Here is a 21,800-nt window from a genome sequence, read left to right as displayed (position 1 = left end):
TATAGCACTCTGCCTGGTGTAACATCACCCAATATTCTGTGATATTCCCAGCTGTTTAGAATGCTTGCTGGTCAGAGATGAGAGGCCCCTGTATCATTTTGTGTCGTGCTTGTGTTCATTGTTATTGCTCTGTCACTGAGGGCACCTGACACAGTCAGCACTTCCCTCACCTCCAAACTGGAACTTCCCACTTTAACTTCTGGTATCAGCTCTGGACGGTGATGGAGGTAAAGTTCAAGGTGCAGGGGACTGGGCTGATAATCAGCCTGGGAACCTTTTCCTCACCGCCTCCTGATTCCCTAAAGGGAGTCTCGGGGCAGGAGAGGGGCGACGGGAGGTATGTGAGAAGACAGGTTAAATAAAGCAAACATTCTTTCCCCAACCCTCGGTTTGTTGAAAATAACTTTCAGTAAAGCAGCAAATCTCTAAGGAAAGGAAAAGCAAGTATTTTAACAGGCTGTGTGTTTCAATCTTAATCCGCATTAAGCAGAACGATTTCCCCTCTCGGTGAGATCCGTTCTCAAATTCTTTAAATGGGCTTTTTGAAACGTCTGTTTAAACCAGTTAAAACTTTCTACACTTCTGCACTTTGTTGGAGACAATCCGAAGTTGTCTAGGATTATCTAGCCCAGAGAGTTGTGGAGGTTAGTTCACTGAAAGTGTTTGAAGAGGCGGTGGTGGATAGATGTCTGAAACATCGGGGAGTTGAGGGTTATGTTGAGCTGGTACTAAAGATGAATTGAGACCTGGGCCAGATCAGTCATAATCTTATCAAGGGGTAGGGAGAACTCAAGGGGGATGAATGGCCTCCTGTTTCTTCAGTTCTTAAAAGTAGGATAAAATTGTGGCAATATCCTTACAATATGGAGTTGGCAGTGGGTGGACAGCAGACAGACAGGAAACTGGGAAACAGATCACAACCAGAGCAACCACAAGACCATAACTATAGGGGCAAAATTAGGCCATTCAGCCCTTTGTGTCGGCTCCACCATTGGATCATGGCTGATATGTTTCTCAACCTCGTTCTCCTGTCTTCTCCCTGTTAGCCTTTATCCCCTTACTCCTCAAGAACCTGAGAGTCTGTGCAATTCTCTACCACAGAGGGCTGTGTCATTAAGGATGTTCAAGGCTGAGATAGTCAGATTTCTGAGGGAATTCCAGGGTTGTAGGCAAATGCAGGATAGTGGAGTTGAAGATTATTGGACCAGCTCTGATTTCACTGAGAGGAAGTGCAGATTTGATGGGCCGAATGGTCTAATTCTATCCTATGCCTTATAGTGTCAGGGAGTGATCTGTTACTGGTCACTCAGCTTGTGAGATTTTCCTGTGTACGAATGAGTTGCTGTTGTTTCTCTGGGAAGCAGCAAGGATTCCAACACCTCCAAAACACTCTGGGGGATCCTGGGGATATGAATGGATCTTGTTCATTTTAGTTCTGTCCTATTTTTGAGATTAAAAGTTCCTGTTCTGGGCTGTTCCCACAGAGTCCAGGAAGAAGGCCGATGAGGTGAGGCCTGAGCTCTCTCACGCAGACTCTGCTTCAGAAACTGCAGAGACGCTGACAGAGGAACCTCTGGGCGACGATGGGGAATGTGAGGAACTCGAACAGGGTGAAGCAACTGAAGACAATGAGTGTGAGGATGAAATGGTGAGACTGGAAACTTTAGGAACTTTAATTATCCACAACAAGGGGATTTGAAATTGGCTGGAGTTAGTTTGAATTGTAATGATTACTGGCATGTCATCAGAAATCGTAAACTCCAGATCCGATGCTCCAAACACGCTAGCATAGACGTCAGCTGTGATTTCATATGTAGCAACTCAGACAGTGCCCATTCCCTCAGCACTGACCCTCCGACAGTGTGGCACTCCCTCAGCACTGACCCTCTGACAGTGCCCATTCCCTCAGCACTGACCCTCTGACAGTGCGGCACTCCCTCAGCACTGACCCTCTGACAGTGCGGCACTCCCTCAGCACTGACCCTCTGACAGTGCCCATTCCCTCAGCACTGACCCTCTGACAGTGCGGCACTCCCTCAGCACTGACCCTCTGACAGTGCAGCACTCCTGCAGCACTGACCCCCCCCGATAGTGCAGCAGTCCCTCAGCACGGACCCTCTGACAGTGCGGACTCCCTCAGTACTGACCCTCTGACAGTGCGGCACTCCCTTAGCTCTGACCCTCTGACAGTACAGCACTCCCTAAGCACAGATCCTCCAACAGTGCAGCACTCCCCCAGCACTGACCCCCGAGAGTGCGGCACTCCCACAGCACTGACCCTCTGACAGTGCGGCGCTCCCTCAGCACTGACCCACTGACAGTGCAGCACTCCCTCAGCACTGACCCACTGACAGTGCAGCACTCCCTCAGCACTGACCCACTGACAGTGCAGCACTCCCTCAGCACTGAACACCTGACAGTGTGGCACACGCTCAGCACTGACCCTCTGACATTGTGGCATTCCCTCAGTACTGACCATCTGACAGTGCGGCACTCCCTCAGCACTGACCCTCTGAAATGCGGCACTCCCTCAGCACTGACCCTCTGACAGTGCAGCACTCCCACAGCACTGACCCCTCGATAGTGCAGCAGTCCCTCAGTACTGACCCTCTGACAGTGTGGCACTCCCTCAGCACAGATCCTCTGACAGTGCAGCACTCCCTCAGCACTGACCCACTGACAGTGCAGCACTCCCTCAGCACTGACCCACTGACAGTGCAGCACTCCCTCAGCACTGAACACCTGACAGTGCGGCACACGCTCAGCACTGACCCTCTGACATTGTGGCATTCCCTCAGTACTGACCATCTGACAGTGCGGCACTCCCTCAGCACTGACCCTCTGAAATGCGGCACTCCCTCAGCACTGACCCTCTGACAGTGCAGCACTCCCACAGCACTGACCCCTCGATAGTGCAGCAGTCCCTCAGTACTGACCCTCTGACAGTGTGGCACTCCCTCAGTACAGATCCTCTGACAGTGCAGCACTCCCTCAGCACTGACCCTCCGACAGTGCAGCACTCCCTCAGCACCGACCCTCCGACAGTGCAGCACTCCCTTAGCACTGACCCTCTGACAGTGCAGCACTCCCGCAGCAGTGACACCCTGACAGTGCGGCACTCCCTCAGTACTGACCCTCTGACAGTGTGGCACTCCCTCAGCACAGATCCTCTGACAGTGCGGCACTCCCTCAGCACTGACCCTCCGACAGTGCAGCACTCCCTTAGCACTGACCCTCTGACAGTGCAGCACTCCCGCAGCAGTGACACCCTGACAGTGTGGCACTCCCTTAGCACAGGCCCTCTGACAGTGCAGCACTCCCTCAGCACTGACCCTCTGACAGTGCAGCACTCCCTCAGCACTGACCCTCTGACAGTGCGGCTCTCCCTCAGCACTGACCCTCTGACAGTGTGGCTCTCCCTCAGCACTGACCCTCTGACAGTGTGGCACTCCCTCAGCACTGACCCTCTGACAGTGCAGCACTCCTGCAGCACTGACCCCCCCGATAGTGCAGCAGTCCCTCAGCACGGACCCTCTGACAGTGCGGACTCCCTCAGTACTGACCCTCTGACAGTGCGGCACTCCCTTAGCTCTGACCCTCTGACAGTACAGCACTCCCTAAGCACAGATCCTCCAACAGTGCGGCACTCCCCCAGCACTGACCCCCGACAGTGCGGCACTCCCACAGCACTGACCCTCTGACAGTGCGGCGCTCCCTCAGCACTGACCAACTGACAGTGCAGCACTCCCTCAGCACTGACCCACTGATAGTGCAGCACTCCCTCAGCACTGACCCACTGACAGTGCAGCACTCCCTCAGCACTGACCCACTGACAGTGCAGCACTCCCTCCGCACTGACCCACTGACAGTGCAGCACTCCCTCAGCACTGACCCACTGACAGTGCAGCACTCCCTCAGCATTGAACACCTGACAGTGCGGCACACGCTCAGCACTGACCCTCTGACATTGTGGCATTCCCTCAGTACTGACCATCTGACAGTGCGGCACTCCCTCAGCACTGACCCTCTGAAATGCGGCACTCCCTCAGCACTGACCCTCTGACAGTGCGGCACTCCCTCAGCACTGACCCTCTGACAGTGCAGCACTCCCGCAGCACTGACCCCTCGATAGTGCAGCAGTCCCTCAGCACGGACCCTCTGACAGTGCGGCACTCCCTCAGTACTGACCCTCTGACAGTGTGGCACTCCCTCAGCACTGACCCTCTGACAGTGCAGCACTCCCGCAGCAGTGACACCCTGACAGTGCGGCACTCCCTTAGCACAGGCCCTCTGACAGTGCAGCACTCCCTCAGCACTGACCCTCTGACAGTGCAGCACTCCCTCAGCAGTGACCCTCTGACAGTGCAGAGCTCCCTCAGCACTGACTCACTGACAGTGCAGCGCTCCCTGAGCACTCACCCTCCGACAGTGCAGCACTCCCTCAGCACTGACCCCCCCCGACAGTGCGGCACCCCCTCAGCACTGACCCTCTGATAGTGTGGCACTCCCTCAGCACTGAGCCCCCGACAGTGCACTCTCCCTCAGCATTGACTCTCCGACAGTGTGGCGCACCCTCAGCACTGACCCTCTGATATTGCAGCACTCCCTCAGCACTGACCTTCTGACAGTGCGGCACTCCCTCAGCATTGACCTTCTGACAGTGCGGCACTCCCTCAGCATTGAGCTTCTGACAGTGCGGCACTCCCTCAGCATGGACGCCCTGACCGTGCGGCACGCCCTCAGCACTTATCCCCCGACAGTGCGGCACTCCCTCAGCAGTGACCTTCTGACAGTGCGTCTCTTCCTCAGCACTGACCCTCTGACAGTGCGGCACTCCCTTAGCACTGACCCTCTGACAGTGCAGCATTCCCTCAGCACTCATCCTCCGACAGTGCAGCACTCCCGCAGCAGTGACACCCTGACAGTGCGGCACTCCCTTAGCACAGGCCCTCTGACAGTGCAGCACTCCCTCAGCACTGACCCTCTGACAGTGCAGCACTCCCTCAGCAGTGACCCTCTGACAGTGCAGAGCTCCCTCAGCACTGACTCACTGACAGTGCAGAGCTCCCTGAGCACTCACCCTCCGACAGTGCAGCACTCCCTCAGCACTGACCCCCCCCGACAGTGCGGCACCCCCTCAGCACTGACCCTCTGACAGTGCGGCACTCCCTCAGCACTGACCCTCTGACAGTGCAGAGCTCCCTGAGCACTCACCCTCCGACAGTGCGGCACTCCCTCAGCACTGAGCCCCCGACAGTGCACTCTCCCTCAGCACTGACTCTCCGACAGTGTGGCGCACCCTCAGCACTGACCCTCTGATATTGCAGCACTCCCTCAGCACTGACCTTCTGACAGTGCGGCACTCCCTCAGCATTGACCTTCTGACAGTGCGGCACTCCCTCAGCATTGACCTTCTGACAGTGCGGCACTCCCTCAGCATTGACCTTCTGACAGTGCGGCACTCCCTCAGCATGGACGCCCTGACCGTGCGGCACTCCCTCAGCACTTATCCCCCGACAGTGCGGCACTCCCTCAGCAGTGACCTTCTGACAGTGCGTCTCTTCCTCAGCACTGACCCTCTGACAGTGCGGCACTCCCTTAGCACTGACCCTCTGACAGTGCAGCATTCCCTCAGCACTCATCCTCCGACAGTGCAGCACTCCCTCAGTACTGACCCCCCGACAGTGCGGCGCACCCTCTGCACTGACCCTCTGACAGTGTGGCACTCCCTCCGCACGGTCCCTCTGACAGTGCCCATTCACTTAGCACTGACCTTGTGACAGTGCAGCACTCAGTTTGCACTGACCCTCTAACAGGACAGTGGTCCCTCAGCACCAACTTTCCGACAGTGCGGCACTCCCTCAGCACTGACCCTCCGACAGTGTAGCACTCCCTCAGCTCTGACCTTCCGACTGTGCCCACTCCCTCAGCACTGACCCTCCGACAGTGCGAGACTCCTTCAACACAGCCCTCAGCACTGACCCTTGAACAGTGCCCACTCGATCAGCACTACCCCTGTGTATTGTCATAGAATTGCAATCAAACTAGCCTGTAGCATCAACAGAGCTGTCTCACATCATAACATGTGACATCCTAATATAAACGCATCTCTGCTCTCTCTGTGTCAAGGAGTCTGTGGAGTTTCTTCAGTCAGTCAACTTAGTGTCTGTATTGTACAGTGACATCAACGAGGAGAGAGCCATGATTATGTGCATATTGCTGTCGTATTGTAGTCATGCAAATAGTTAGCATTGTAAGTAAACTTTGAAACATCTGTCTCACAACAAGCCGACTCTTTGTGATATACGTTACATGGGCTAATACCGAAAACCACAAACTGCATCATGGTGACAGCAATTGAGCACAAAATCCTTGGTGTGTCAACTCATTAATTGGCCATGAGTGAGTGCTGAAAGTGTGATAGCAGTAGAGCAATTGTGAAAGATCTTTTCCTAACCATCAACCACCAACCTGAGTTCAGAGTTGAAGTTACAACTACAACAAAAAAATCATGGGAGGAATTAGAACAAAAGGGAGGGAAATGCTCTGGGAATAAAAGCAATTTTCAACATTAAAAAGGCTTGGCTGTTTTCAGTTTTTGGTTTGTTCCACTATCCTGTCCCTCAGACAAAAGCAGAAAGTGAAAAGTTCCCTAAGAAGTGGGGAGAATAGAAAAGCGCTAGTTGTCTCAATACTTAGACGGATTGACAGGAGATTTTTGTGGTCAGGAACGGGACTCCCGGAAGGTCTGTTGCCTCCCCGGTGCCAGGTTCCGGGATGTCGGTGATCGGATTTACAGGATTCTGAAGGGGGCGCGGGGGTTCGGTGGGGGCGAGGTGGTGAGCAGCCAGAAATCGTGGCACATATTGGTACCAGTGATATAGCCAGGAAAAGGATTGAAGGTCTGAAAAGTGACTACAGAGAGCAGGACAAGTAGAGTAGTGATCTCAGGTTTGCTACCAGTGCCACGAGATAGTGAGGTGAGGAACAGGCAGCTGATACAGCTTAACACCTGGTGGCAAGGCTGGTGCAAGAGGGAGGGCTTCAGATACCTAGACCATTGGGGTGCCTTCTGGGGGAGGTGGGACCCATACATGAAGGACGGGTTGCACCTGAATTGGAGGGGCACAAATGTCCTGGGTGGGAGATTTGCTTGTATGATTCGGGAGGATTTAAACTAGTTTGGCAGTGGGGTGGGAATCAGAGCCACATTTCTGAGAGGGGGTCAGTTGCAGACAGGACAGTGACAGGATGTAGTGAATCTATCGGGAAGGTTTCTCACGAGATGAAACAAAGGGATTGGTTAAATTGTGTCTGCTTTAACGCAAGGAGTGTCCGAAATAAGAGTGATGAACTTAGAGCATGGATCAGTATTTGGGACAATGATATTGTGGCCATAACAGAGACGTGGGTTTCAAAGGGGCAGGAATGGTTGCGAGATGTTCCTGGGTTTAGAACGTTTAAAAAGAACAGGGAAGGTGGAAAAAGAGGATGCGGTGTATCATTGCTAATCAGAGAGTGCATCATAGCTACAGAAACAAAGGTTGTTGAGGAAGGTTTGTCTACTGAGTCAGTCTGGGTGGGAGTTAGGAACAGCAAGGGAGCAGCCACTGCTTTGGGGGTTTTCTACAGACCCCCTAATAGCAGGAGAGAGATTGAAGAACTCATAGGCTGGCTGATTCTGGAAAAATGCGGATGTAGCAGGGTTGTTGTTATGGGTGATTTCAACTTTCCCAATATTGGCTGGAACCTTCTTAGTGCAGATGGTTTGGATGGAGCCATTTTTGTCAGGTGTGTTCAGGAGGGTTTCCTTACTCAATATGTAGACAGACCGATGAGGGGAGAGGCCATTTTGGATTTGGTGCTCAGCAAAGAGCCAGGCCAGGTGTCAGATCTCACGGTGGGAGAGCACTTTGGTGACAGTGATCACAACTGCCGCACATTTAGCATAGTCTTGGAGAGGGAAAGGAGCAGTTACCAAGGGAAGATATTTAATTGGGGAAAAGGAAATTGTGACGCTATCAGACAGGAGTTGGGAAGTACAGACTAGGAGCAATTGTTCTACAGAAAGGGTACAGCAGACATGTGGAGACTGTTTAAGAAGCAGTTGTTGCGAGTGATGCACAAATTTGTTCCTCTGAGACAAGTAAGAAGGGGTAAGATTAAGGAACATTGGATGACAAGAACAGAGGAACTTCTCATCAAAAGGAAGGCAGCAGCTTACGTAAGGTGGAGGAAGCAAGGATCTAGCACAGCCTTAGAGGATTACAGGCTTACTAGAAAGGAGCTCACAAATGGATTGAGGAGATCCAGGAAGGAGCACGAAAAAGGCTTCGCAGGAAGGATTAGGGAGAATTCAAAGGCATTTTACTCACACGTGAGGAATAAGAGAGTGATCAGGGAGAAGGTAGGGCCGATCAGGGATTGTCGAGGGAACTTGTGTGTGGAGTCTGAGCAGATAGGGGAAGCCCTAAATGAGTTTTTTGCTTCGGTTTTCACTAAGGAAAGGGACCTTGTTGTGAATGAGAACTTCGAGGAGCTGGGAAACAGACTTGAACAGATCAAGATTGATGAAGTTGATGTGCTGGAAATTTTGGCAAACATTAAGATTGATAAATCCCCAGGGCCAGACCAGATTTACCCCAGGCTGCTCCAGGAAGAGAGAAAGGAGGTTGCTAAGCCGCTGGTGAAGGTCTTTGCCTCCTCACTCTCCACAGGAGTCGTACCGGAGGGTCGGAAGGAGGCGAATATTGTTCCTCTTTTCAAGAAGGGTAACAGGGAAATCCCTGGCAATTACAGACCAGTCAGTCTTATGTCTGTGGTCAGCAAAGTTTTGGAAAGAATTCTGAGGGATAGGATTTATGACTATTTGGCAAAGCACAGTGTGATTAAAGGCAGTCAGTATGGCATGGTGAGGGGCAGGTCATGCCTCACAAATCTTATTGAGTTCTTTGAGGAGGTGTCAAGACAGGTCGACGACGGTCAAACAGTAGATGTGGTGTATATGGACTTCAGCAAGGCATTTGATAGGGTTCCCCATGGTAGGCTCATTAATAAAGTCAGGACGTATGCGATACAAGGAGATTTGGCTATCTGGATTCAGAATTGGCTGGCTGACAGAAGGCAGAAAGTGGTTGTAGATGGTAAGTATTCTGCCTGGAGGTCAGTGTTGAGGGGTCCCCCAGGGCTCTGATCTTGGGCCTCTGCTCTTTGTAGTTTTTATAATTGACTTGGATGAGGAGGTTGAGGGGTGGGTTAATAAATTTGCCGATGCCACAAAGGTTGGAGGTGCCATTGATAATATCGAGGGCTATTGCAGGCTGCAACGCAACATAGACAGGATGCAAAGCTGGGCTGAGAAATGGCAGATGGAGTTCAACCTGGATAAATGCGAAGTGATTCATTTTGGAAGGTGGAACTCGAATGCTGAATATAGGATTAAAGACAGGATTCTTGGCAGTGTGGAGGAACAGAGGGATCTGGGTGTGCAAGTACATAGATCCCTCAAAGTTGCCACCCAAGTAGATAGGGCTGTTAAGAAAGCATATGGTGTTATGGATTTCATTAACAGGGAGATCGAGTTTAAGAGCTGCGAGGTTTTGCTACAGCTCTATAATCCCTGGTGAGACCACACTTGGAATATTGTGTCTCGTTCTGGTTGCCCAACTATAGGAAAGATACAGAGGCTTTGGAGAGGGTGCAAAGAAGGTTTACCAGGATGCTGCCTGAGCTGGAGGGCTTGCCTTACGAAGAAAGGTTGAATAAGCTCAGATTTTTCTCTCTGGAGAGAAGGAGGAAGAGAGGAGAGCTGATCGAGGTGTACAAAATAATGAGAGGAATAGATAGAATCAATAGCCAGAGACTTTTCCCCAGGACAGGATTGACCAGTTTGAGGGGTCATCGTTTTAAGATATTAGGAGGAAGGTATAGAGGGGACGTCAGAGGAAGGTTCTTTACGCAGACAGTTGTGAATGCATGGAATGCGTTGCCAGCTGTGGTGGTGGAAGCAGAGTCATTAGGGACATTTAAGCGACTGCTGGATATACACATGGATAGCAGTAAGTTGAGGGGTGCGTAGGTTATGTCATTATATTTTACATTGGGATTAAACCTCGGCACAACATCGTGGGCCAAAGGGCCTGTTCTGTGCTGTACTTTTCTAATTCTAACAAAAAGGAATGCCACCTTCATGAAACCATGATGAGAAGGTACCCGTGATAGACTGGGGTGAGCAAGGTCAGAAGTCACATGACCCCAGGTTAGAGTCCAACAGATTTATTTGAAATCACAAATTTTTGCAGCAATGCTGAACACTCTACGAGGGGCCTACCCTCCGAAAGCTTATGATTTCAAATAAACCTGTTGGACTACAACCTGGGCTCATGTGACTTCTGACCTTCAGGAAAAGCCTCATACTATAATCCTGCATCTTTTGAAGGTACAGCAAGCAAAAACAGAGATAATCTAATCATTTCTCTCTCCACGGATGCTGAGTTGCTGCTGCACTTTCCGTTTTCATTTTAATTAAATCACAGCAATCACACAATGTTCACAGGATAAGCAGGATTTTGAAGAATTTGTAAAACAGAAGGTACCAGCGTTCCCTAGCAACAATGAAGAAGTTAGAGTTACCTCTTTGGGCGCATTTGGGAGATTATGATCAAAGTGTGTTTTAAATTGCACTGGGTTAAATTCCAGCTTAAATTTCCACTAAAATTCATAAACATATCCTGTGACAACACAGATGACCAGTGCAGCTGGGAAATATAATAAACCATAACCATTTATTTTATTTCCTTTCAAAATTAGTCTGAGCTGTGTCTAAATCCAGGGTCCAGGAGCAAACTTTAACCTAACAGTGGAACAAAATTCCACTAAAATGGACATTTCTTGAGGGTGTCTAATCCTCCACCTGAGTAAAGCAAATTGTTGAAAATTACTTCTAAAACCTATACTGAGCTGTTTGTTTCATTGCTGTTCACTTGTCTTCGCAAATCCAATATTTCACTGAGATGGCGCAAGTCCTGCTCCCACCTGTCTGGCTGTGTGAATGGGCAATGAGTACATGGGGAGGTGGCCAATTTTGGGAGTGGGATCAGATTCTGGTGAGTTCATTCTTCAGCTGGGATAAAGAAGCACAGAAAACCCAAACAAAAGGGATTCAGGTTGCCTGCTGACATTTGAAAATCTTCCATTTTTTGCGCTGGTGTGGCAAGGAATGGCCAAGCCCGTGTAAACTGAGCTCCCAAAGTGATTTCAGAAACAAGGCACAATTCTCTGTAAAATCCTAAAGATCCACGGATACTGTAAATCAGAAACACCAACAGAGCTCGCTGGAAATTGCCCAGTTCTCGGTAATCGCCCACGTGCTCGGCCTTGAAGGAGAAAGTGAGGACAGCAAATGCTGGAGAGTCAGAGTCGAGAGTGTGGTGCTGGAAAAGCACAGCAGGTCAGGCAGCATCCGAGGAGCAGGAGAATCAATATTTCAGGCACAAGCCCTTCACCAGGACAATGGGGGGGGGGGGGGGAGGCGGGGCTGAAAAATAAGTAGGAGGGTGGGGGTAAGGTAGCTCGAAAGCAACAGCCTAAGGGAACCTACTCAGTTTCCAGCAAATTGGGAATGCAGTTAACAAAGCCAACAGACCGATGGGACACCATCAGCCTGTATTTCCTGAAATTTATCCAAATTGTTTAGATCTACAGCCAAACAGTGGGTAGATTTGCCCTGGAACAGGCTGGTGTGTTTGGCTGTTAGTTAGCTCCATTGCGATGCAGAGTGAAGCCAGAGTGGGTTCAACTACTGCACTGGCTGAGGTCACCATGAAGGACTCTCCTTCTCAATCTCTCCCCCCCGATCTGAGGTGTGATGACCCCAGGTTAAACCCCAACCAATCTGTCTCTAACAGGAGAGTGATGCCATGGTCCTCAGGAACAATGGTTACTTTATTTTAATATTGCCTCAAACAGCCTGAGTGAGATCAGAGAGTTTTGCTTTTTCTAATATTTGTTTGATCTTGTGTTTCCTGATAAGTTGCAGTAATTTATCATACCTTAACATCAGAAAAGGTTTTGTTGGATGTGAAAATATTTTAACCAGGCATCTTATGTTCAAACCGCACTGAGCAGGAATGTGAAGCAGGAATGTGATTAAATGAGGACAGAGCCCAGTGTACTGTATGTGTTAATATAAAACATACAAACCGAACTCAGATGGGGGTGTGTATGTTCTACAGAATGTATCAACTGTGTTTTCTGGACAAGAACTCAGAAGCAGAGAAAAGGAACAGTTCAACCATTAACCTCCGCACAGCTGACCCGTGTAGGCGTCTCTGCTCCTGAGCTTTGAGAAGGTAACTCAGGTTGAGGTTCTGGCTGTAGGTTTGCTCGCTGAGCTGGAAGGTTTGTTTTCAGACATTTTCTTCACCATATTTGGTAACATCATCAGTGAGCCTCTGGATGGAGCACTGTTGGCGTGGCCCACTTTCTGTTTATGTGTTTAGGTTTCCTTGGGTCGGTGATGTCATTCCTGGTGGTGGTGTTATTTCCTATGATGATGTCATTTCTTGTCCTTTTTCTCAGGGAATGGTAAATGGGATCCAAGCCAATACGTTTGTTGACAGAGTTCCGGTTGGAATATCATGCTTCTAGGAATTCTCATGCTTGGCTCTGTTTGGCTTGTCCTAGGATGGGTGTATTGTCCCAGTCGAAGTGGTGTCCTTCCTCATCCGTATGCAAGGATACTAGTGAGAGAGGGTCATGTCATTTTGTGGCTAGTTGGTGTTCATGTATCCTGGTGACTAATTTTCTGCCTGTTTGTCCAATGTAGTGTTTGTTATAGATCTTGCACGATATTTTGTGAATGATGTTTTGTTGTTGAAGGTGAAGTGGTGTAAGGCATAAGTCCACTAGCTTGATGATGTTGTCCTTGCTGATGAAGTTGGTGGTGTTTGGTGTATGTGTCTTTGGGTCTTCTAATAGTGTAGTCAGTGTTTCTTTGGCCAAGTTGATGTTGATGGATGTGAACAGGGCTGTTACGTCAAAGGAGATGATTATTTCATTCGTTGCTATCTTGGTGTCTTTGATGGTCTTCAAGAATTCTTGGATAGAGTGGATGGAGTGGTGTGAATCTTCTATAAAGTGTTTTAGTCTTTGGTTCAGCTCCTTGGCCAACCTGTAAGTGGTGTTCCAGGTAGCAAGACTATGGGCCTGAGGGGGGCTCCTGGTTCATGAATTTTGGATAATTCACTTACAAAATACCTTGCAAGAACTGTAACAAACGCTACATTGGACAAACAGGCAGAAAACTAGCCACCAGGGTACATGAACACCAACTAGCCACAGAAAGACATGACCCTCTCTCACTAGTATCCTCACATACGGATGATGAAGGACACCACTTTGACTGGGACAACACATCCATCCCTGGACGAGCCAAACAGAGACAAGCTAAAAAATTCCTAGAAACATGGCATTCCAACTGGACATGATCAACAAACACATTGACTTGGATCCCATTTATCATCCCCTGAGAAAATGAACAGGAAATGACATCACCACAGGAAATGACACCACCAACCCAAGGAAACCTAAACACATAAATAGAAAGTGGGCCAGAAATACAACCTTGAAAACATTGTTTTCAAGGAAGCACGTGACTAAGTTCAATGCCTAAATAAACTACCAAGGGAGTTAATTCACTAAACAAAGGATTCTGGGTAATCCAAGATGGAGGATGGAAAACATTTCTGGCTGTAACAGCTACTCCTTTTTTGAGGTATTGGAGGTGATTTCCTCGAATTCCAGGAGCAGCAATTACTGTTTTATATGCTGTTGCATTGTTTTGGCATTTTGGAGAAAAAAAAGTGAAAACGACAGCAGTTTTAAAAGTGAGAAGAACAGACAAAGGAAGCACATGGTGAGGTCAGTGCAGGAGGGAGAGAGAAAGAAACCCACCCTGCTAACTGACAGAGTTAGCAGTTACTGTCTTTGCTGTTTGAATTCATGTATCGCTGGACGTGGGAGTGCGTCTGGGAAACTTAAAAAAACAGTGAAACTCACAACTGATCTTGGAGGAACCTGTTTGGGAGAGGTCACAGCACAGAAACAGATTAGTGGATTTTAAGCGCGGCCTTAAAATAAATCTGCAGTCGTGAGCAGAGTGAGTTCTTTCTTGATTATATGTTTTATTGAGCTATGTCTCTAGACTAAACTTAAAATATAAGCCATAAGTATTCATTTAACCTGGAGCAGTGTTTGTTGTTGTTTTGTTGATAAGATGAGGCTATTTTCTGGGTCTGCAGATTGCAAGAAGCAAAAATGGCCTTTAGTTAAGTGATATGCTCTTCTTGTTGGATGTGGGAGTTTAGGGAGAGTTTACGGGTTACTGAGGATCATATCTGCAATAAATGCTGTTGGTTGCGAATCCTGTCAGATCGAATGGATTGGTTGGAGAGACAATTAGAGGGAATGAGGAATTTACAACAGCAAAGGATGTGGTTGGATGGCAGTTGTGGGAAGGGGGGATGTTTCAGATACAGTCTCATAGATGGGTTAACTCCAGGAAAGGTAAGAGAGGTAGGTAGGTAGTGCAGGAGTCTTCTGTGGCTATCCCCATTTCAAACAAGTATGCTGTTTTGGAAATATAGGGGGTGATGGACACTCAGGGACATGTAGTAAGAACAGCCAAGTTTCTGGTATTGAGACTGGCTCTAATATAAGGAGAGGTACGTCGGGCTCCAAGAGATCAATTGTGTTAGGGGATTCTGTAGTCCGAGGCACAGACCGACGTTTCTGTGGCCAGCAGCGAAAAATCAGAATGGTGCGTTGCTTCCCTGGTGCCAGGATCAAGGATGTCTCAGAGAAGGTTGAAAATGTGTTGCTGGAAAAGCGCAGCAGGTCAGGCAGCATCCAAGGAGCAGGAGAATCGATGTTTCGGGCATGAGCCCTTCTTCAGGAATTTTTGCCTCAGAGAGGGTGTAGAATGTTCTCATGGGGGAGAGGGGCCAGCAGGAGGTTATTGTCCACATTGGAACCAACGACATTCGAAGGGAAAAGGTTGAGACTCTGAAGGGAGATTACAGAGAGTTAGGAAGAAATTTAAAAAGGAGGTCCTCGAGAGTAGTAATATCTCTCGAGTAATAGGAGGATAGAGCAGATGAATGCATGGCTGAGGAGCTGGTGTATGGGAGAAAGACTCACATTTTTGGATCATTGGAAGCTGTTTTGGAGTAGAAGTGACCTGTAAAAGGAGGACGGATTGCACCTAAATTGGAAGTGGACTAATATACTGGGAGGGAGATTTGCTAGAGCTGCTCGGGAGGATTTAAACTAGTAAGGTTTTGGGGGGGGGGGGGTTGGACCAAGGGAGATAGTGAGGAAAGAGATCAATCTGAGACTGGCACAGTTGAGAACAAAGGCAAATCAAACAGTCAGGGCAGGTAGGGAGAAAGCTGAGAACAGGGTAGGACTGATAAATTAAACTGCATTTATTTCAATGCAAGGGGCCTAATAGGGAAGGCAGATGAACTCAGGGCATGGTTAGCAACATGGGACTGGGATATCATAGCAATTCCAGAAACATGGCTCAGGGATGGGCAAGACTGGCAGCTTAATGTTCCAGGATACAAATGCTACAGGAAGGATAGAAAGGGAGGCAAGAGAGGAGGGGGAGTGGTGCTTTTAATAAGGGATAGCATTACAGCTGTACTGAGGGAGGATATTCCTGGAAATACATCCAGGAAAGTTATTTGGGTAGAACTGAGAAATAAGAAAGGGATGATCACCTTATTGGGATTGCATTATAGACTCCCCAATAATCAGAGGGAAATTGAGAAAGACATTTGTAAGGAGATCTCAGCTATCTGTAAGAATAATAGGGTAGTTATGGTAGGGGATTTTAACTTTCCAAACATAGACTGGGACTATCATAGTGTTAAAGGTTTAGATGGAGAGGAATTTCTTAAGTGTGTACAAGACAATTTTCTGATTCAGTATGTGGATGTACCTACTCGAGAAGGTGCAAAACATGACCTACTCTTGGGAAATAAGGCAGGGCAGGTGACTGAGGGGTCAGTGGGGGAGCACTTTGGAGCCAGCGACCATAATTCTATTAGATTTAAAATAGTGATGGAAAAGGATAGACCAGATCTAAAAGTTGAAGTCCTAAATTGGAGAAAGCCAATTTTGATGGTATTAGGCAAGAACTTTCGAAAACTGATTGGGGGCAGATGTTCGCACGTAAAGGGACGGCTGGAAAATGGGAAGCCTTCAGAAAGGAGATAATGAGAATCCAGAGAAAGTATATTCCTGTCAGGGTGAAAGGGAAGGCTGGTAGGTGTAGGGAATGCTGAATGACTAAAGAAATTGAGGGTTTGGTTAAAAGAAGGAAGCATATGTCAAGTATAGACAGAATAGACCGAGTGAATCCTTTAGAGTATAAAGGAAGTAGGGGAGTATACTTAAGAGGGAAATCAGGAGGGCAGAAAGGGGACATGAGATAGCTTTGGCAAATAGAGTTAAGGAGAATCCAAAGAGTTTTTACAAATACATTAAGGACAAAAGGATAACTTGGGAGAGAATAGGACCCCTCAAAGATCAGCAAGGCAGCCTTTGTGTGGAGCCGCAGGAGATGGGGCAGATACTAAATGAGTATTTTGTATCAGTATTTACTGTGGAAAAGGACATGGAAAATATAGAATGTAGGGAAATAGATGGTGACATCTTGAAAAATGCCCATATTACAGAGGAGAAAGTGCTGGATGTCTTGAAACGCATAAAAGTGGATAAATCCCCAGGACCTGATCAGGTGTACACGAGAACTCTGTGGGAAGCTAGAGAAGTGACTGCTGGGCCTCTTGCTGAGATATTTGTATAATTCGATAGTCACAGGTGAGGTGCCGGAAGACTGGAGGTTGGCAAATGTGGTGCTGCTGTTTAAGAAGGGCAGTAAAGACAAGCCAGGGAACTATAGACCAGTGAGCCTGACCTTGGTGGTGGGCAAGTTATTGGAGGAAATCCTGAGGGACAGGATGTACATGTATTTGGAAAGGCAAGGACTGATTAGGGATAGTCAACATGGCTGTGTGTGTGGGAAATCATGTCTCACAAACTTGACTGAGTTTTTTGAAGAAATAACAAAGAAAATTGATGAGGGCAGAGCAGTAGATGTGATCTATATGGACTTCAGTAAGGCATTTGACAAGCTTCCCCATAGGAGACTGATTAGCAAGGTTAGATCTCATGGAATACAGGGAGAACAAGCCATTTGGATACAGAACTGGCTCAAACAAAGAAGGCAGAGGGTGGTGGTAGAGGGTTGTTTTTCAGACTGGAGGCCTGTGACCAATGGAGTGCCACAAGGATCGGTGCTGGGTCCTCTACTTTTTGTCATTTACATAAACGAGTTGGATGCGAGCATAAGAGGTACAGTTAGTAAGTTTGCAGATGACACCAAAATTGGAGGTGTAGTGGACAGGGAAGAGGGTTACCTCAGATTACAACAGGATCTTGATCAGATGGGCCAATGGACTGAGAAGTGGCAGATGGAGTTTAATTCAGATAAATGTGAGGTGCTGCATTTTGGGAAAGCAAATCTTAGCAGGACTTATACACTTAATGGTAAGGTCCTAGGGAGTGTTGCTGAACAAAGAGACCTTGGAGTGCAGGTTCATAGCTCCTTGATAGTGGAGTTGCAGGTAGATAGGATAGTGAAGAAGGCGTTTGGTATGCTTTCCTTTATTGGTCAGAGTATTGAGTACAGGAGTTGGGAGGTCATGTTGCGGCTGTACAGGACATTGGAATATTGCGTGCAATTCTGGTCTCCTTCCTATTGGTAGGATGTTGTGAAACTTGAAAGGGTTCAGAAAAGATTTACAAGGATGTTGCCAGGGTTGGAGGATTTGAGCTACAGGAAGAGATTGAATAGGCTGGGGCTGTTTTCCCTGGAGTGTCGGAGGCTAAGGGGTGACCTTATAAAGGTTTATAAAATCATAAGGGGCATTAGATTATTTTTTTATTAGTGTGGAAATAGGCCCTTCAGCCCAACAAGTCCACGCTGATCCTCCAAAGAGTAACCCACCCAGACCCATTTCCCTCTGACGAATGCACCTAAAACTATGGGCAATTTAGCATGGCCAATTCACCTGGCCTGCATAAGGAAACTGGAGCACCCAGAAGAAACCCACACAGACACAGGGAGAATGTACAAACTCCACACAACCAAGGCTGGAATTGAACCTGGGACCCTGGTGGTGTGAGGCAGCAGTGCTAACCACTGAGTCATGGTGTTGCCCCTGGCATAGATAGGATAAAAAGACAAAGTCTTCCCTGGGATGGGGGAGTCCAGAACTAGAGGACATAGGTTTAGGGTGAGAGGGGAAAGTTATAAAAGAGACCTAAGGGGCAACTTTTTCATGCAGAGGGTGGCGGGTGTATGGAATGAGCTGCCAGAGGATGTGGTGGAGGCTGGTACAATTGCAACATTTAAAGGTATTTGGATAGGTATATGAATAGTAAGGGTTTGGAGGGATATGGGCCGGGTGCTGGCAGGTGGGACTAGATTGGGTTGGGATATCTGGTTGGCGTGGACGAGTTGCACCGAAGGGTCTTTTCTGTGCTGTACATCTCTATGACTCTATGATTGTATGTGCAGGTCAGGTGGAAATGCAGGGTTACAGGGATAGAGATGGGGACCGGGCCTGGGTGGGATACTCCTTACAGGGTTGGTGTGGACCTGATGGGCTGAATGGCCTGCTTCCACACTGTAGGGATTCTATGACTGATACCTTTCACAGCTTTAAGAACGGCCTCTGCACACAATTCAATATTTTTTTTTAATTTCAAAAATATACTTTATTCATAAATGATTTGATGGTCTGTACATTGGATCATGCCATACATATGTCCATATTTACAAACACAGATTCGACTTTATTCTGGTCCTTTACAATCCTGTGCATTTTTTCAATCTTGTATATATACATATATTTGGCTGAGGCATCAGCAGAGCCCAAAAAAACGTCCGCATGGGCCCCCTGTTCTTCTTTAGGCAGGCCGATCTTACACGGTGGTCTTTCCCCACCGCGCCTTGGCGGCAGCTGCCCCAAGCTTCAGCGCGTCCCTCAGCACGTAGTCTTGGACCTTGGAATGTGCCAGTCTGCAACACTCGGTCGGGGTCAACTCCTTCAGCTGGAAGATCAACAGGTTTCGGACCGCCCAGAGAGCGTCCTTCACCGAGTTGATGATCCTCCAGGCGCAGTTAATGTTCGTCTCGGTGTGAGTCCCGGGGAACAGGCCGTAGAGCACGGAATCCCGTGTCACGGCGCTGCTCGGGACGAACCTCGACAAGCACCACTGCATTCCTCTCCAGACTTCCTCTGCATAGGCACATTCCAGAAGGAGGTGTGTGACAGTCTCGTCCCCCCCGCAGCCACTTCGAGGGCAGCGTGCGGTGCGGCAGAGAGTCCGGGCGTGCATAAAGGATCTCACAGGCAGAGCCCTTCTCACCACCAGCCAAGCCACGTCTTGGTGCTTGTTGGAAAGTTCTGGCGATGAGGCATTCTGCCAAATGGCTTTGACAGTCTGCTCAGGGAACCGCTCGACAGGATCCGCCCTCTCCTGTTCCCGAAGGGTCTCAAGGACGCTACGTGCTGACCACTTCCTGATGGACTTGTGGTCAAAGGTGTTTTTTCTCATAAATTTCTCCACGAAGGACAGGTGATACGGAACGGTCCAACTACTCGGAGCGTTCCGCGGCAGCGAGGCCAGGCCCATCCTTCGCAACACCGGGGACAGGTAGAACCTCAGTACGTAGTGACACTTGGTGTTTGCGTACTGGGGATCCACGCACAGCTTGATGCAGCCACACACAAAGGTGGCCATCAGGGTGAGGGTGGCATTGGGCGTGTTTTTTCCCCCATTGCACCTGTCTTTGTACATAGAGTCTCTTCTGACCCGGTCCATCTTTGATCTCCAAATGAATTGGAAGATGGCCCGGGTGACTGCGGCGGCACAGGTCCTGGGGATAGGCCAGACCTGTGCCACATATAGCAATACTGAGAGTACCTCACACCTGATGACCAGGTTTTTTCCCGCGATGGAGAGCGACCGTTGCCCCCATCTGCCTAGTTTCTGTCTCATCTTCCTGATCCGCTCCTCCCAGGTCTTGGCGCACGCCCCAGCCCCCCCGAACCAAATACCCAGAACCTTCAGGTGGTCAGTCCTGACGGTGAAGGGGATAGAGGATTGGTCGGCCCAGTTCCCGAAGAGCATGGCCTCGCTCTTGCCTCGGTTTACCTTGGCCCCCGAGGCCCGTTCGAACTGGTCGCAGATGCACACGAGTCTGTGCACGGACAGCAGATCTGAGCAGAAAACAGCGCCGTCATCCACGTACAGGGAGGCCTTAACCTGCAGGCCCCCGCTGCCAGGAATAGTCACCCCTCTCAGGCTCGCATCCTTCCTGATGGACTCGGCAAATGGCTCTATGCAACACACAAACAAGGCGGGTGAGAGGGGGCATCCCTGCCTGACTCCAGATCTTACAGGGAAGCTATCTGATTCCCACCCATTGATTGAGACTGCACTGACAATGTTGGTGTAGAGCAGTCTGATCCAATTTCCGATTCCCTCCCCAAAGCCCATTTTGGAGAGGACATCCCTCATATATGTATGCAATATCCTGTCAAAGGCTTTCTCCTGGTCCAGGCTGATGAGGCAGGTGTCCACCCCCCTGTCCTGCACGTAGGCGATCGTATCCCTGAGGAGCGCGAGACTCTCAGAGATCTTCCTGCCCGGTACAGCACAGGTTTGGTCCGGGTGGATCACCGATCCCAGAGCAGACCTGACCCGGTTGGCGATGACCTTTGACAAGATTTTGTAGTCTGCATTTAACAGTGAGATCGGTCTCCAATTTCTAATTTCCTCCCTCTCCCCCTTCCGCTTGTAGACGAGGGTGATGATGCCTTTCCTCATGGATTCACTCATGGTACCTGCCCGAAGCATACTGACATACACCTCCAGCAGGTCCTGGCCGATCAAGTCCCAAAGAGCGGAATAAACCTCGACCGGTAAGCCGTCGCTTCCGGGAGTTTTATTCTTTTCGAAGGACTCGAGGGCCTTGGTCAGTTCATCCAGAGATAGCGGCTGGTCCAGCCTCTCTCGTGTTCCGTCATCTAGGACCTCCGTGATAGAGGACAGGAACGACTGGGAGGCCGCGCTGTCGGTTGGCTTCGAGTCATACAGGCTGGCGTAGAAGGACTTGCTGATCCTCATGACGTCAGCCTGAGATGACGTTACCGAGCCATCTTCTTTCTTCAGGTTGCTGAGCACGGAGCTCTCTTTGTGCACCTTCTGGAAGAAGAAACGTGAGCACGTCTCGTCCTGCTCCACCGAGCGGACCCTGGACCGGAAGATTATCCTGGAGGCCTCCGAGGCAAAGAGCGAGGCTTGCTGGCCCTTCACCTCCTTGAGGTCCTCCGTGACATCGACCCCCATCGTCTGCAGCAGGAGCAGGTTCTGCATACTTTCCTGGAGCTGGGACAGTTTTCCCCGCCTCTCTCTCGCCTCCTGGACACCTTTGAGGATAAAGAACCTCTTGATGTTCCCTTTTACCGTTTCCCACCAGTCCACTGGAGACTCAATTCAATATTCTTCAGGTGGAGTCACTGTTACAATGACTTGTACGTAGCATGATCCCTCCGACAACAAACATCAGATTTACTGACCCTCTTTATAGTGACAGTGGCTAAGGAATAAATTGTGGCTCAGGATGTATCCAGTGGAGCTTTAAATCCTTGAGCTGGTAA

The 21,800-nt window shown here is 49.2% G+C and overlaps 1 protein-coding gene across 6 annotated transcripts in view; it reads left to right on the top strand.

Annotated features, from left to right (window-relative positions):
* Window positions 1-21,800, top strand: part of raly (RALY heterogeneous nuclear ribonucleoprotein) — a 297,200-nt gene that overhangs the window by 263,244 nt on the left and 12,156 nt on the right. For all 6 annotated transcript variants that reach the window (XM_072556189.1, XM_072556188.1, XM_072556193.1 and 3 more), the window contains one exon: window positions 1,485-1,648. In XM_072556189.1, coding sequence (XP_072412290.1) covers window positions 1,485-1,648 — 164 coding nt within the window. The remainder of the gene's footprint in view (window positions 1-1,484; window positions 1,649-21,800) is intronic.

Source organism: Chiloscyllium punctatum, chromosome 37 (genome assembly GCF_047496795.1).
Source record: "Chiloscyllium punctatum isolate Juve2018m chromosome 37, sChiPun1.3, whole genome shotgun sequence".
NCBI classification, from domain to species: Eukaryota; Metazoa; Chordata; class Chondrichthyes; order Orectolobiformes; family Hemiscylliidae; genus Chiloscyllium; species Chiloscyllium punctatum.
The sequence above is the reverse complement of the archived record's forward strand: the minus strand, read 5'-3'. Positions and strand labels throughout refer to the sequence as shown.